Source organism: Channa argus, chromosome 14, assembly GCF_033026475.1.
Source record: "Channa argus isolate prfri chromosome 14, Channa argus male v1.0, whole genome shotgun sequence".
Classification (NCBI taxonomy): domain Eukaryota; kingdom Metazoa; phylum Chordata; class Actinopteri; order Anabantiformes; family Channidae; genus Channa; species Channa argus.
The window spans coordinates 17,642,118-17,656,927 of NC_090210.1; the positions used below are offsets into that span (position 1 = coordinate 17,642,118).

At 40.0% G+C, this 14,810-nt stretch overlaps 1 protein-coding gene across 2 annotated transcripts in view; it reads right to left on the bottom strand.

The window, feature by feature from the left end:
* Positions 1-14,810, bottom strand: part of insra (insulin receptor a) — a 50,193-nt gene that overhangs the window by 12,659 nt on the left and 22,724 nt on the right. For both annotated transcript variants that reach the window (XR_010910592.1, XM_067474345.1), the window contains exons 3-8: positions 8,930-9,266; positions 5,918-6,057; positions 5,307-5,451; positions 4,783-4,997; positions 2,675-2,801; positions 2,004-2,257 (exon numbers count right to left, since the gene is read on the bottom strand). Coding sequence is in view for 1 of the 2 variants with exons in the window: in XM_067474345.1 (XP_067330446.1) it covers positions 2,004-2,257; positions 2,675-2,801; positions 4,783-4,997; positions 5,307-5,451; positions 5,918-6,057; positions 8,930-9,266 (1,218 nt within the window). In the remaining variant the exon portion in view is untranslated. The remainder of the gene's footprint in view (positions 1-2,003; positions 2,258-2,674; positions 2,802-4,782; positions 4,998-5,306; positions 5,452-5,917; positions 6,058-8,929; positions 9,267-14,810) is intronic.

Sequence of the window (14,810 nt, forward strand, 5' to 3'; positions counted from 1 at the left end):
CCTGTTTCAAAGGTACTTCAAGAACTACAGATACTTGTCCTCTGTTCCCCAGCTGTTTCAGCTTCTGACTCATTGCTGACTCATTGGTTTGTGTCCATTTCGGTGTTAGTTTAATAATGGTTTCCTTTGTGGCTTTGATAGTTGTAGTTTTGGTTTGGATTTTTTGTTTCAATTATACTTTTTAGTAACTTTCGCAGGGGTTCAATTTGAAATATTTCCAAAGTTTGCTGTGAACACAAAAAATTCAACTTAGTATGGACGTGTTTTCACAGGCCAACATAAGTTTTAAACTCAAATAGAACAGAACTTTGAATATGTGTTGTTGTTTCTTACTTGTTTTAGATAAAAATACCTTACTTTATTTGTGCAAATGTAGGTGGAAACTTACTGACAACATCTAGTTTTGATTCTGGCTTACCATAATTCCTTTATTATCAGTGCAATCAGTTGGTGACAAAAGTCACATGTTGCATCCTACGTGAGACATAGTGCGTGAGCAAAATTTCAGTATTGCTTTAAGTGAGAATCAATATAAAGTGGTTGTTTGTAATTTTAGCTAAACAAAGTGACTTTGCTTTTAATTCGATCCTCCTTAGTGAATACAGATCAACAGTGCAAATGAAAGAGGCATAATAAACATAAGTTGGTTTGTGAAAAGCAGGACAAAGACTCTGGCACCAGTCGGAAATGCTTTTTGTTGGTGACATATAGCAAATCTAAAAATCCATTTGGTCGCTAGATTATCAACTTTCACTTTGATCATATGATACATGCATACATGTTTTGTGATTAATTAATTGCACAAACTGGGGCCAGCAAAGAAAGAGGCTAGAAGCTACTGTACATGTGGCACCATCTCATATCTTATTGTCTTTCGAGTCAATATACGAGTCAGATTTCTAAGTAGGATGGAAAATTAAAGTCTTTAATGTAAAACATTTTGAAAGTGACCTGGCCCACGCTGGAGTACCACTCAGCAGCAACACTAAAAAGATGTTGGGTGACAAAAAGTATCACTGTACAAATGTTTACCGGCTCACATCTGTATGTTATGGTGCGAGCGTTAGGGGGAAAATGTACAAGAGAGGGCTCATCAGATTGGACCCTAACAAGACACAGAGACCTGAGCTTTATTGTCACAGTGTCATTATAAAACTGTGACACACTGGTCCGACCACATTGCCAGACTAAGTTACACTACCAAAGGTTTTTTTTGTAATAACAGCCTTGTTCCCTTCGTGAGATGTGTTGGTTAGACGTGACAGGAGCTGACAACCCGCACAGGTTGACAGACAGGTAAAAAACAACCCTTCCTTGACACGTGTACAATGTTTTTGAGGGATAACAACTTTGAAGCAGTTTATCAGGAAAGAGATGCTCATTGCATAAAAGGAAGCCAGTTAGACAGGTCATGATGACTACGACAAATGCAAACAGCACCCAACATACTATGAGGGTGGCAGACTCCAAGCAGGTACTGAGGAAGAGATTTACGAACAGTGTGTAACCAACATATGTAGACACTGTGCATGAGGTAGCGCCTGGTAGGTCGTGGCACCCCAGGCGAATCATGCCATCTGTCTTCCTCTTCCCTGCTCTCGTGCCAAGGACTTGCTGGCAGCAGCCAGACAGACACAGACAACACTGAATACACCAGTCAATGATAGTAACACCACAGGAAATGTGGAATCGAGATGACGCTAAAAATAGTTGCGTGAACAGCCTCAGTTAAAGCTAAAGAAAATTCATTAGAGGAGTGACTTAAAACACGCATAGTCCAGGGCTTTTACAAGTTTCTGTAGAGGAGGATTTGGCCTAATATTATTTCTTTTCTTTTTTTCAGTAGGACTACTTCAGTATACAGTGTATAAGAATAGTTTATCATGATAAAAAGTGATAAAATTGGTCTGCAGTAGCATGTTCCCACTTACTAAATATTTTAACTACATGGATGAAATAGGTTTTCTAAACAAGTGGACAATACAAATCAGAATGAGTCTTACTAGTGGCATTGGTGCGGACATAGATGATCTCGCTTTTGGCTCCGTTGACCTGGTGCTCATCCGAGGCTGACAGCTGAGTTTTCACCATTATGGCGTACTGCGTCCAGGGCTTCAGCGGCAGGATGAGATAACCCGGTTCAATTTGCTCTTTGTCCACTTCTGTGGCTCGACGTGGAGGATCCACATCAGCGATTACCCAGCTGTTGGAGCCACAGGCATCCTGCCCGTCAAACTCTGTCACATTCTGAAAAGGTCTATTGAGGGAAACAAGATACCAGCACACAAATAAAAAATGCGTTATACTCTGCAGTATATAGGCCCAAATTGGGTTTCACTTGAGCCATTGTTTTGTTTTCCAGCAATTCATCACTGTATTTTAGCAAACAATAAGGTGCCTCTGGATAAACATCACCAGGACACCTTTGTTTTCTATCAGTGTCTCAGAAAATGTAGATTTAAACTAATTACAATAAACAAATTATTTGTTCAAATAATTAAAATGGAATTACTGCAGGTTCTGCTGCAGTACATTTTTAGGCCTTATAATAAAAGGCTGTCAACCGTAATGACAGCTCATTAGTTAAGATGTTTGCTGTCATCTTATAAAGTACTTAAGCAGATGAAAACAAAAGTCTGGCAGAGATCAAAGTCTGATTGTGACAGATACTTACGCTTCTTTGTAAAGCACCATGAAGCCCAGCAGGTCTCTGAAGTCTGGAGGCCAGAAGGGTTTCCACTTGACCATGATTTTATCACTCATGGTTCGGATCTGGGTAAACTTCAAAACATGGTTCTCGCCTGAGAAAAGACAATGAGCCGTTAAAAAGCAATAAAATGACAGGAAAAGTTCAATTTCCAGTGACGCATGTAAGTGTGTATGTTCTTTAACTGTTTTTATATGAAGATATTTAAAAAGAAAAGTCCGCTTTGTGATGAGAACATTACAGTTTCCTAAAACAGCTACTCAACTCCAGGTACTCTATCATTTTAAGTTGATTCGAGTTAGACAGGGAACTGATAGCAACCTTCCCAAATTTAAGACGAAAAACAGATTTAACATGATTTGGTGTTTACTGGACACTAAATATTTCACTTACTTTATGTAAACCAGCCTTTAATATTGCCGGACAGAATCATATAGAAGAACAGCATTTAGAATACAAGTCTTTGTAAATGTTGGGACAGGAAAAGGATCAAAGTTGCCAACAGGGAACCAGTTGATGGCAGAAGGAAGATCAAGGAGCCTTTTCACATCTGACGCCAGAGACTGTCCTTGAAGACGCACAGGGGTTGTAATCTCACCCTAATATATGTCCACCTGGTATTGACATTTCACATTCATGTAATGGCACTGGAGCCAGTTTCATTTGTGCATGCAGACTGTAAGATACAGTTAAGACCAAAGAAAAAGCTGTGGACCCTTGAATCAAGATTAGTTTCTCACGCAAGTTGTTTCCAAGGCCAAGAATAAAATCCATTCTTCCTGTATTCATCTCAGTATTACAATGAAATAATTTGCTGAAGGCAAACACAACAAAGCAAATGTGAAGCACTAAGTAAGTGTCCTTCCTCTTCATCTTTCTCAAATTTGTCAAGGTACATAATGAGAGACACCAGACCAACGTATAACAATAAAACTGCTGCAACTCCTGCAGCTATATTTACTGAGATGACTCCACGTAGCTGCAGTGTTCTGACCTTCACATCCCCTTGGGCCTTTATATTAGATTCTCACTTTCTATTTTGCCTCAAAAACAGATTTTTTCTTCCGGTGATTACGATGTTGCTACATAATGTAAGCAGTTATTAACTATGCTCACATTTAATTAGGTGTGAAACAAATCTGTTATGGGACAGGATCCATGACAATACAGCAATACCCAGACTGTGTACAATTTGCCACCTCAGTGTTGTCACAAAAACAACGCTCATCGGTACTGCATTACAAAAATAATGGGGGGTGAACGGAGTTCTGATGAGCTTTTGCTTGTCTTGCATATTTAGGACACAATTCAGAGAGAGAAAAAGCAAAATTGCTGTGCATGGGGTACAACATGGTATTGATTACATCCACGGATTCAGTTTTCTGCACGCAGAAATGCGGAGAATGTCGAGAGCTACGATGTGCAGCTTCAGTGCTGGCAGAGGGTATGGTATGGTTTAGGTTGGGGTCAGGTTAAAAATCTTAACATATGACTTGTTTGGGTACCAAAAAGTAGCTTACCACCTCTTTATGGTGTTTTTATCTATTACTTGTTCTATGCAAACCCCCTCTCGAGGCTCATGTAACGCTGAATTAAAACCCTTTTGATCCCAAGCTGTCTCCTCCCTTTTGCAGACTCTTCTTCCTCTTCCTCTATAATTATGAACTTTTGACAGAAAGTGTAATACGGGCTTTAGTTTCTAGGTAGCGAGAGGATCCGTGAAACATCCCAACCCTCTACTTGACCTTTTCCTGACTACGTTCTCTAAATTTAATCAATGGAAACTGTGTCTCTTAAATCATATGTGCAGTTAAAATTGTAAAGGACAAAAATAACCCAAAACCTACGTCATTGTGTTACTATGTTCATTAGTCTATTGGTTGTTCCTACTAAACTGTGTCAGTCAAACGTCATTAGGAAGACATCTGTAAACATTAAAGGACAGGAAATGACCATCATAACAACAATGATGACAATGTTTGCATCTGTACTAGGGCATATAACTCTGCCCTGGTCTTCTGTTGCCACAGTAACTCCTGCAATGACTGGCACGTCTCTAGAGAGGAGGTTCTTACATGAGGCCTGGTCTCCATTGGTCTTGGAGGCGATGTCGTTCTTCACCTGCCGCTCTTTGGTTCCTGTGATCTCCTCCATCTTGCGGATCTCAGACATGCAGAGTTTTGAGTTGTAGTGGAAAAACATGCGTCCCTGCACGATGGTGAGCTTGTGTTTGGACCAATCCCAGAGCTGCCGCAGGTTCTGGTTGTCCAAGGCATAAAAAGAGTAATTCCTAGAAATTATAAATAATACATTTGACATATGTCAGTGGGTACTACAAGAAAGCTTATTGAGTAAGATGAACAAAAATGCATTTTAGCACGATTAGTCAACAGCTTGCATCATACACAATTCTACAGTACATGTAGATAACAATCTTCTATCTCGCCTGAATGAAGCTTCATATTTGATTTGGCTAACCAACAACAGCTACCACAGAAAAACATTTTGAAAAGGTCAGTCCTTCCTCTTTTAACTCATAATTACAGGAGGAGGCACTGAAATGGCAAAGATGAGATGGGTTTAGAAGAAGGAGTCTCACCCAATTTCCTGTTCCTCGCCACGAATAACACGGAGTTTGCGGAAAAACGAGAGGGACACAAGGGCGTAGGAACGTCGCACTTTCAGGTAGCCAGTGATCTCCTCCAGCTGGCCCAGGCTTGCCTCCAGTTCTGCTGCTATGTTGTCTACACAAAACCAAAAGACACAAACCCTTGAGTGTGATTTCTGAATCTGGAGCATGCTTGGTACAAAAGCTATGAGACATGTTCTTTGGCAACTGCCAACTGACATCTTTGGTTTCATTGTTTCTTATTTTGTAAACAAAAGCTAAATATCAAATTCCTGTTCAGCCTGTGGCGAAAACTTGTTGCCTTTGGTACATTTTCATGTAAATTCTGTAAATCTACAACTGGTTTGCTGCCTCTTCTATTAAGAAAGTGCATTGTTTTCAGTCTAATGTAAATTGTACTATATGTAAGAATAAGCCATATTGTATAAGCGAGGATTAACCGTATTGGCATTCATCACCTTATTTTCTAGAAAGCACCATAGTGTTTGTCTTTAAATTTTTAGTTTCATTTCATGCACTCTCATTATTGTTTAACAGTTGTGCGCTGACTTGATTCAACCAAACAAATAATAAACACTCACTTCCTCCACGCAGGTTGATGACTAGGCTCCCATTGAGAATTGTGCAGCCTCTCAAAGCCTGGGCAGTAGTGACAGAATCCACAGTTTTCAGGCCCATGCACACTTTAGGACAGAGCCCTGCACAGGGAGTGCAGTTGAGCCTCAACACCAAAGGAAAAAAAAAACTGATTAGAAAAATTGTTAAAGAAAATGTGTCTGTAAACTGAAGGGAACGAACCATGTCATCAAACGGTGTATTGAGAAATCCAACACATAAGGCAGGACAACACCAACACTTATTTTCCATCAATTTTGTGTCCACAGGATGAATCTAAGTTTAAAGCTCACTGCTGTTTTATTAAGATCTACTTTTGGTCTCCTGAGGGAAATATCTGTCTCTTTAGCTGCAAAATGCTCCACTATGTCCAAATCGGTCTGCTGCTTTTTTTTTTTTTTAAAGTTGTTTACAAAAGCTCTGTGGAGTGAAAGGGAAATGGCAAGGTTGGGTGGCAAGTCTCTGAATATTCAGATGCATGAGCAAAGCTTTTAATAAATGTGATGTACTGTTGTACAGAAATACTGATTAAAGCTGCTTTAAATGAGCCTTTAGCTGCAAAATGTGAATCGCAAAAAACACTAAGATGAAATTGAATTGACCTCAATCCTTCATCTTAAAAACGTAATTAAATGCCCCAGTTTACATAATTTTTTCATAACAAGTCCTTTCTCATAACAGGTATCATTGTGGCGTTGTGTGCAAACCATATTAACCTGTTTCCTGAAAAGCTGCCTGTACAATCCCCAGACTCATATTGTGGCAAGTGCAAACTTTGATGAGGTAAAATCCAGAGTACGCGATAATCTCTGCAACTTCTCAGATTCACACTGCGTGGCTAGAATGACAGCTTTAAGTGGAACACACTGTTTGGAGAACGATTTCCTAAGGTTTCATATTTAGGATAAGAAAGCGAGGATTAGACAGTGATAGGCTGTCTGTTTTGCTCTGAGTCACTGTTCTGCTCGTGTGTAGTATTTTGTTGCTGCTGGCTGGTTTACAAGGTGACGGTGCCTTTGTTTAGCAACTGTTGAGTAAGCTGGCAGGACAATTACAGAAGAATGTTGCATTTCTTTTGTAATAATCGAGGCGGATTGCAGCTGATCTGCACGTTTCCTTAGCACTGTCTACTATAAATACATGACTAATAAAAAACAGGTTTGCATTGTTGTAGCCATGTTGTACTTGTAAAAGAGATTATTGAAAACTTTAAACAATAAAACAATTCACCCACATAATACCTAACACACACACACACACAGACACACATACACAGGAGAGCTTATTAAGTGCATCGGTGTCCTGCAAATGAAAGAAAGTTCTGGGCATTGTTTCTTTATCTGGTTCACAACTTCCCTGATCTGCGTTGACCTTTTCCCTCTCCAGTGCCACATCTGCACTTTCAGCCCTACTCCCTGGCGTTATGACACTCATAACACGCCGCTTATCCTCTGTGCCCTTTCAATGTGCACAGGATTAGTTTAAAGCCAATGATGGGTGGGAGATGTGAGAGAGAACAGATGAACAATATAGGGAGAGGAACAGAAAGGGAGTCCAAGTAAAAAGAAGATATGAGCACAACCGGGTTTACCACAGGTCAACAGCTGCCTAAGGCTTTAGAAGAGCAAGATTCAAATCCCTGGCAAGAGATGATCACATGTGCACATGAAGAGGCTCCTCTGGAAAAAGCTCTTCAATAGACATTACCTCCACTTAAGCTTTAGCACAGTAAAAGAAAAACTGTAGCACTTCTTTGTTTCTTATTAATCACTAGGGTTGCACTTAAGCTTGGAACCTTACTCTCATCTGCTAGTGGAACTGGAGCTCTTCCCACTAGAAACCCCTCAGAATGTGGGTCTATGACAGTGAAGCCGCATGTTCTTCAAATTTGCGGGCCTGGCAAACCCTCTGTAGATGTATACAGGTCAAACATACATGATCAACAAAATTGCTGCAGCAGTAGCACGGCCACTTTTCCTTGTCGTCGCTGTTTGCGACAGGCTGATTCAGCTACATGCCAGAGCGACCCTCGATCTCTCTGCCGCCAGCCACGTGGATTCAAGTCTTCAAGTGACTCCTGCCGTGTTTAACCACTAGTCTGTAACAACTGTAACAAAAGGCAAGTCGTAAAGTTGTGCCGTCAACCACTGCCCAAGAAGAATGATGATCTGGAGGCTCAGTGCTTGCAGGAACACACACACACTAATCAATAGGCCTGTCATGTTTAATGAAGTTGTCAAAGAGGAAGGCAATGAAGGTCACTGGCAGATCAGCACAAGTGCAACACCCTGCTTAATAAGGGATGTTTGCTTGAATGCAAGGACACATACACACACACCCACACACACTAAGTTACACATGTACAGAAAAGGGAAATACACACATATTTGCCTGTGGCTCGCACACTGCGAAGCAGACGCCCGCAGTTGGTAAAAACAACCTTTAAATTTGCACAGGAAGTGAGAAAAAAAAAATGTCTCTGATGCCTGGAGTCAAAAATCAGAAACACAGATGTGCCAGCCTTCCTCCTGCGCTGCACCACTTTGACCTAGCTGTCTACATGCATACGCACACAAACAGAAAAGAGTGTGTTCTGTGCTATAAAAAAAATGTTCACACATGAACTTTATTCCTGATATATTTTTTCTTAAATATTAATTTCTTATTATATTTTCTCAACAGGGTGTGTCAGTAGGTAGGGGAATAATGGTGGGTAGCATCTGCTGTTGTTGTTGTTCACTCTCTTGACGTTTATTCTTATAACTTGTAGGTAACTCAACACATTATTTCCATTGTTAAATACTAGTCATTCTACGTAGATACATATGTTTTTACAGAAACACACACTCATAAGAGAATTGAAAAGTCAGCAAGCTCCTATAGTATGTAAAGATCTGTGACTGTGCATGAGGAATATTTAGCCACATTCACTGATTAAACATTGTTCTACTTGATCAAGGGCAGAAGAGTCCACTTACGAGGAGGAGTTGACAGTTGTGTAGCCAGAGGGACACTCAGGGAGGCAGGCCCCGTTGTGGATGACGTACTCGTGGCAGTCGGGACTCTTTCTGTGCTCCTTCTCTCGCTTGCACTTGTTGTGTAGATCCTGGCAGAAGGAGAAGGAGACGCAGCGCCAGCCCTTGTAGATGAAGTGGTTTTCAGGGCAGTGCACCACACAGTTGCTCTCATGCTGGAGGCCAAGGCAAGCCACGCAGTGACTGGCTGAGTTGGGCTTCAGACAGCCGCCCAGGCACTGGTCATGGCAGCACTGGTCATCCTTGGTGCAGGCTCGATGTTTGCAATGCACAGGGCACACTGCAGGTAGACACAGTAAAACAAGGTTGGGTTAGGGAGGGGGATCATCTAATACGATGAAAAAGATGAAAAAAAGTGAAAGGAGTTCAGTATTAAGCATCCAGTTTGAGGATGAACAAAGGAAACACAAAGGTAACACCATCCATACAGTGTATTATAGAACTTCTCCAGTTGCCATAAGTGATTTTAACCCCACTGACAGGACTTTATAACTCTGTAAATCCACAGAAATCTCATATGGTCAGATCTCTGTGTCAGCAAGAGAGAAATCCAGTCTTGCTGCAGCCTCCAGCAGCGCAGAGGGCCATCTGCTATTAGCCAACAAGCATACTGAATACAACCAGCACGGATCCAACATTAGCTGACAAACGACTGACAGTTCTCCAGAAGGCAGAGGGAAAGTGACACAGAGGGGAAAGAAAACCTGGTTTTCAAAACATACAGTGTTTTGCAAGCAAGATGTGCAACATGGCTTTGCTTGGTTTTATTTGTCTTCTTATGGAGTACTTGTAGACTTGAGTCATTAAGTGAATTCACAACTGTCTGCTGGGCTGCACAGGAGCTGAAGAATATGATCAGAATATGATCTTTGAGAAGTTTGTCAAATCACACACCCAAGTGTCTAGATTGACTTTTATAATCTTTATTTACTTTAATTATTAAACACTAACTCACACAGAAACTCTTATGTGTTCCTGTTTTTTGCTTCAGTCCCATCAAATTTATTTGCAGCACTGTTCCGATGTTGCCATTTTCAGACATGCACAATGTTGACTGTCCCATTTTTTCCAGCTGTTTCTTGTATTCTAATGACAGTCAGTTTTTCCATTAAGAGGATTTCTTCAGAAACTACTGATATGTGGTTCTTTGTCCAGGGAAACTCTTCCCAAGGTTTTTCATAATAGCTTTTTCACTTTAAAAGAATATCAGATACTTCCAACTGAACTTACTTCAGATTAAATATTTATAAAGTATTCTGCAGCTCATAGAGATCTCAATATAAAAAAGAAAGACTTTGTTTTTTAAGATTTGATTAAATATTTATCATAGTTTAACCTACAGTAACTACAGTATGTAATCAACTGATAGTTGAAGACCTACAGTCGGTTTTGTTGATGTTGCAATCTGTGATGGGAAAATTTTTCCTAACATCATTACACTAACATAAATGTCTGCTCTCCGCTAAGCTCTTGGCTGCTTTAGCTGTAGTATAAACAAGCCACAAATCATGTAAAGTAGCTGAACGAATGAAGTTTAGGCCTTCTAGCAACATGGACACACACTCCTTGTGAGCATGCAGAAAAATAAATACTCACAGCTTGACATTAATATGCAAACTATAGTTTAGTGATGATTCTTAGGTGTAAACATGACCAACTGAGGACAAAGCCCCAAGTCTGTAGGTTGGCTGTTTTTGCATACACCTGCATGTTTGCCTGCGTGCCCGTAAACCAGCCTGTTACATAACATTCTGCTCTGTGGATTGACAGGTGTGTGAGCGCTCTGTTGTTGACTGTGTAGGTGAAAGGACAAGATGGAGGCTTTCTCAGAGTTAAATACAGCATACTGACTGAGATTAGCTGCACCAAGACCATTCAGCAGGTTATGGTAAAACCATGAAGTTGAGTGCACCTCCACAGGTCTCAACAAATATTCTGGCAAAGCATGACATGAAACAAATGAATAGGAAGAGAAATCTCAGTAATCTGTTTTTCTATTTAATGGCTTTCTGTTAGCCCTCTATTGCTGGGCATGATTCAGTGAGCATGTGTCCAGAACTGCTTGGCTTCATTAGTGTCATGAGGTCAGGCCTTAGGAGAACAAAACAACATGGACCCCCTGTCCTCTTAAATTAAGGGAGGTAAGCTCTTTAAGCACATGACAAGTGTGTTTGGGGAGGGCAGCAGCAACATGAGAATGGCAGGGCGAAGGGGAAGCCAAAGGGGACACAGAGCTGGAACAACAAATGATATAACCACTCTTTGTCTACGTCAGTCTGCTACTCTGAATTATCTACTGAGGGCAATTTGCAAACTACACTCTCCACTCTGTGTTTACCCTCAATCGCCTAATTTTATATTTAAAGCTGCCATTTAACTTTTTCTTAAATGCATGTACGTGTGCGCGCGTGCATACACACACACACACACACACACAGTACATACACGCATTCATACACAAAAGCTTTGCTGTCTGCTCTCACTGAGTCCTGATCCTCCAGCAGGGCTCCATGCCGGTGCACAGGTCCAGCAGCAGATCCACCCTCAGACTTAGCCAATGTGTTGGCTAGCTGAAAAAGCTAGCCATTCAAATGGCCTCTCCCATCTCTGAGGAAGATAGACACACAACTTAACCCTTTGTGTCCCTCTCTTCCCACTCAGCCATTCTGACAGCAGCAGCCACAGGAGGTATGCAAGCCACACAGTAACAGGCTGGGGCTGAACTGCAGTGAGCTGCACTGCACTACTCTTTTTCACCATCACAAATAAGCTGCATTTTTTTTTTTTTTAAATAAAGTTCAAGTAGTTGTTATTGATCTGATTTAATTTATTCTTGGCATGCACATAAATCTAAAAGATTATAGGAGCAAGAAAAAAGTCCTTAAACACATCTGTTTAGTCACAAGTCCTTGCTGAAACATGGTGCTTTCTGTGGTAATGGGTTTAAACTCATGCTGAGACAATCATGTTATGTTAGTATTGTGCCGAACAGCCCAGTGCCTGAGGAGACAGATCATGCCTCATCATGACTACAACTCATTAGGAGTTCTTATAGACTACAGTGGCCCTGGAAAAAAAATTCCACCCAGATCAAAGCAACTAACACCTCCTTTTACAGACTGACTGTAATTAAGAAATTCATTTAAAAATAAAGTAATTACTAATTATAATTATTTGTTATTTACAAACTGTCCAACTTCTGCATTTCCCTGTTATATGTTATTGTAAAATGTTACTTTTTAGGTTTCAGACCATTGTTCTGACAAATTATTCATTCACAGAACTTGCGGTTGAAGTTGTTTTACATTCTAGTTTATTGTTCAACTAAAAAATGTCAAACAATAAACAGACAATAAACGTAATCAGCCATCTCTTCTGTAAGCATAAACTAAAATGAAACAACAGGCCTGTAAATCCAATCAATAGAAAACTAAACTTAAAATTATTGTTTCAGTTTTATAAATGAAAAAATGCCAAATACCTGCACTTTTATTAAAACATGCGACTTCTACTTTTACTCAGATCCTTTATTATTATTATCTTTATCATTACTATTATTGACCCTGCAGCTACCACTATTCACGAAGAGCAGAGGTCTTTTCTTTTTCTCACTTTGGTCTGCATTAGTTACACTCAGCTTAAGTGTGATCTTGTCAGCGTCTCCACTGCTTATCTACCGTTTGCACAGAGTAAAATCACTTGACAACCATAAATCAATGGGGGTGTACTGGGTTAGCAACTGGACTTAGGTCTGTTTATGACAACATCTTTTTAAATAAAGACTAAACGTGTGTATCCCCTTCAGTCTTTGAAGTTCTTTATCCTTTTTGCATGGTTTTCTTTGGCCATGGCTTGTCTCTTGATGTGCAGGCGGTTCAAACTGCAGCAGGAAAGTGTTCAGAAATTCAGTGGTCTTTAACTCTTAAAGGCTTTCACTTTGATGAGGGTGGGGCAGAGCCACACAATGAGACCGACCCTCAATACAAAACCCAATATAGACAACAACCACCCAATTCTACTCCAGACCCCACTGTGTGACAGAGATAAATACACCCTGTTAGGGCGATGATAACTTGGACAAGGGAGGTAAAAAAAAAAAATAGATCTGTCCAGCATGGCTGCCAACGCTACGTTGCAACAAAATGGAGAGTCTAAAAGGCAGATCCACATTGCTTGCGACAAATGACTTGCACAGTTCATAGCAGTTCCTTGTCTGCTGCTCTGCAACCAACTAACATGTAAGCAATCAGAAATATATTTATACAAGCAAGAGAAACACTACCAAAAACCAAGGGATTTTAGCCTAAAATAGAGAACCTCCATACTTTTCATTAACCACAAGCCTCCCTAAAAACCATTTTGTGGTAAGATTTTCCATATTCATCTTATAGCAGTAATGAAACAACAGCATATTTATGCATTTTGCGTCAAGATCATATTAGACCCCAGAAAATGCCAAATGGGAATGTGGCGGTGCGCTGGGTGGTAATTAAAATTCCACGGCCATGACAAGGGTAGTATTTAGTTTCTTATGAAAGAGAGTTTTGCTCGAGGCCCAGAAGAGAAGAATCCTAAATGAAGAAAAATTGCTTTCAAAGCTTACACACACAATTTGAAACAAACTGACAGAATAACAGCAGCAACTTGAGTCCTAAACAAACCGCCAAAAGTGAACTTTGAAGATTGATTTGTGTTTCAGATATGACAGCAATCCGCTTGGCACCGACGGTTTGGTACAACACAACAGCTGACTTGATATTCTGGGATGATGAGGTCATGCACAAAAATAGAAAAGGCAACAAGAAAACTAAAAGATACCAAACTAATTTACTACTGTGTTAAATGTCATTTTAGATCACTTCACTCCACTCCACTCCTTTTTTACAACAAAATGTATATTTAACCTAACTGAAACATTCAAATAACATCCAGTGGTTATTGCTTAATACCGTCTTCCATTAGCACCTGGTATACCTGCTTTTGGAATTTACAGGTCACCTATGCAAATCTTGTATAAGGAACATTTCTTTGAAGTTGTACTTTTTAACGGCTGTTTCCAACCACTTACTTTTTTTGTTTCTACCTGACAGACAAAGGGGTTGTTACAACTAACGTGCTAGTGCAAGTTCACCCAGATGTATGCAGGGCTGAGCCTGTGCTTCATTCAATGTTTTTTTATGCATTTCTCAAAGCATGCACCATCAGAGGCACAAAGTCCTTCATGCTGTTTGCTAGAATCCTTCAGGCTGTAATTTACTCACTGATGGCTTGGAAAATATATAACGTTAAGGCGATATATACTTTACCTATTCTCAATAAAAAATATTACACATATAAATTAACACTTAAAATGACACTTTGTTGTTTGGGGACATGATAGTGCTGCACAACTTTGTCAAAATGTCATATTGCAGAGCATTTGTACTGCAGACAATCTGCTTGTTGGTTGTCAAGGAAAATGCCCAGATTACTTATATTTTAAAATACAATAAAATATGCAACCCGTCAAGGCAGATGGCCGCCCACCCTGAGCCTGGTTCTGCTGGAGGTTTCTTCCGTTAAAGGGAGTTTTTCCCCTCCACTGTTGCCTAGGGCTTGCTCAAGGGGGAATTGTTCTGTAAAGTGCCTTGAGATGACTTTGTTGTGAATTGGCGCCATATAAATAAAGTTGAATTGAAATTGAATGTATAAATATTTTTCAAAATATATCCAAAAATATATATTTTTCAAAAATAAAACCCAAGTATTTGACAATTTTTTGTAAATCTATTTCTAAGAATGATCACTAACTTTAATCAATAATAGCGTGAATTCAAACATTGGA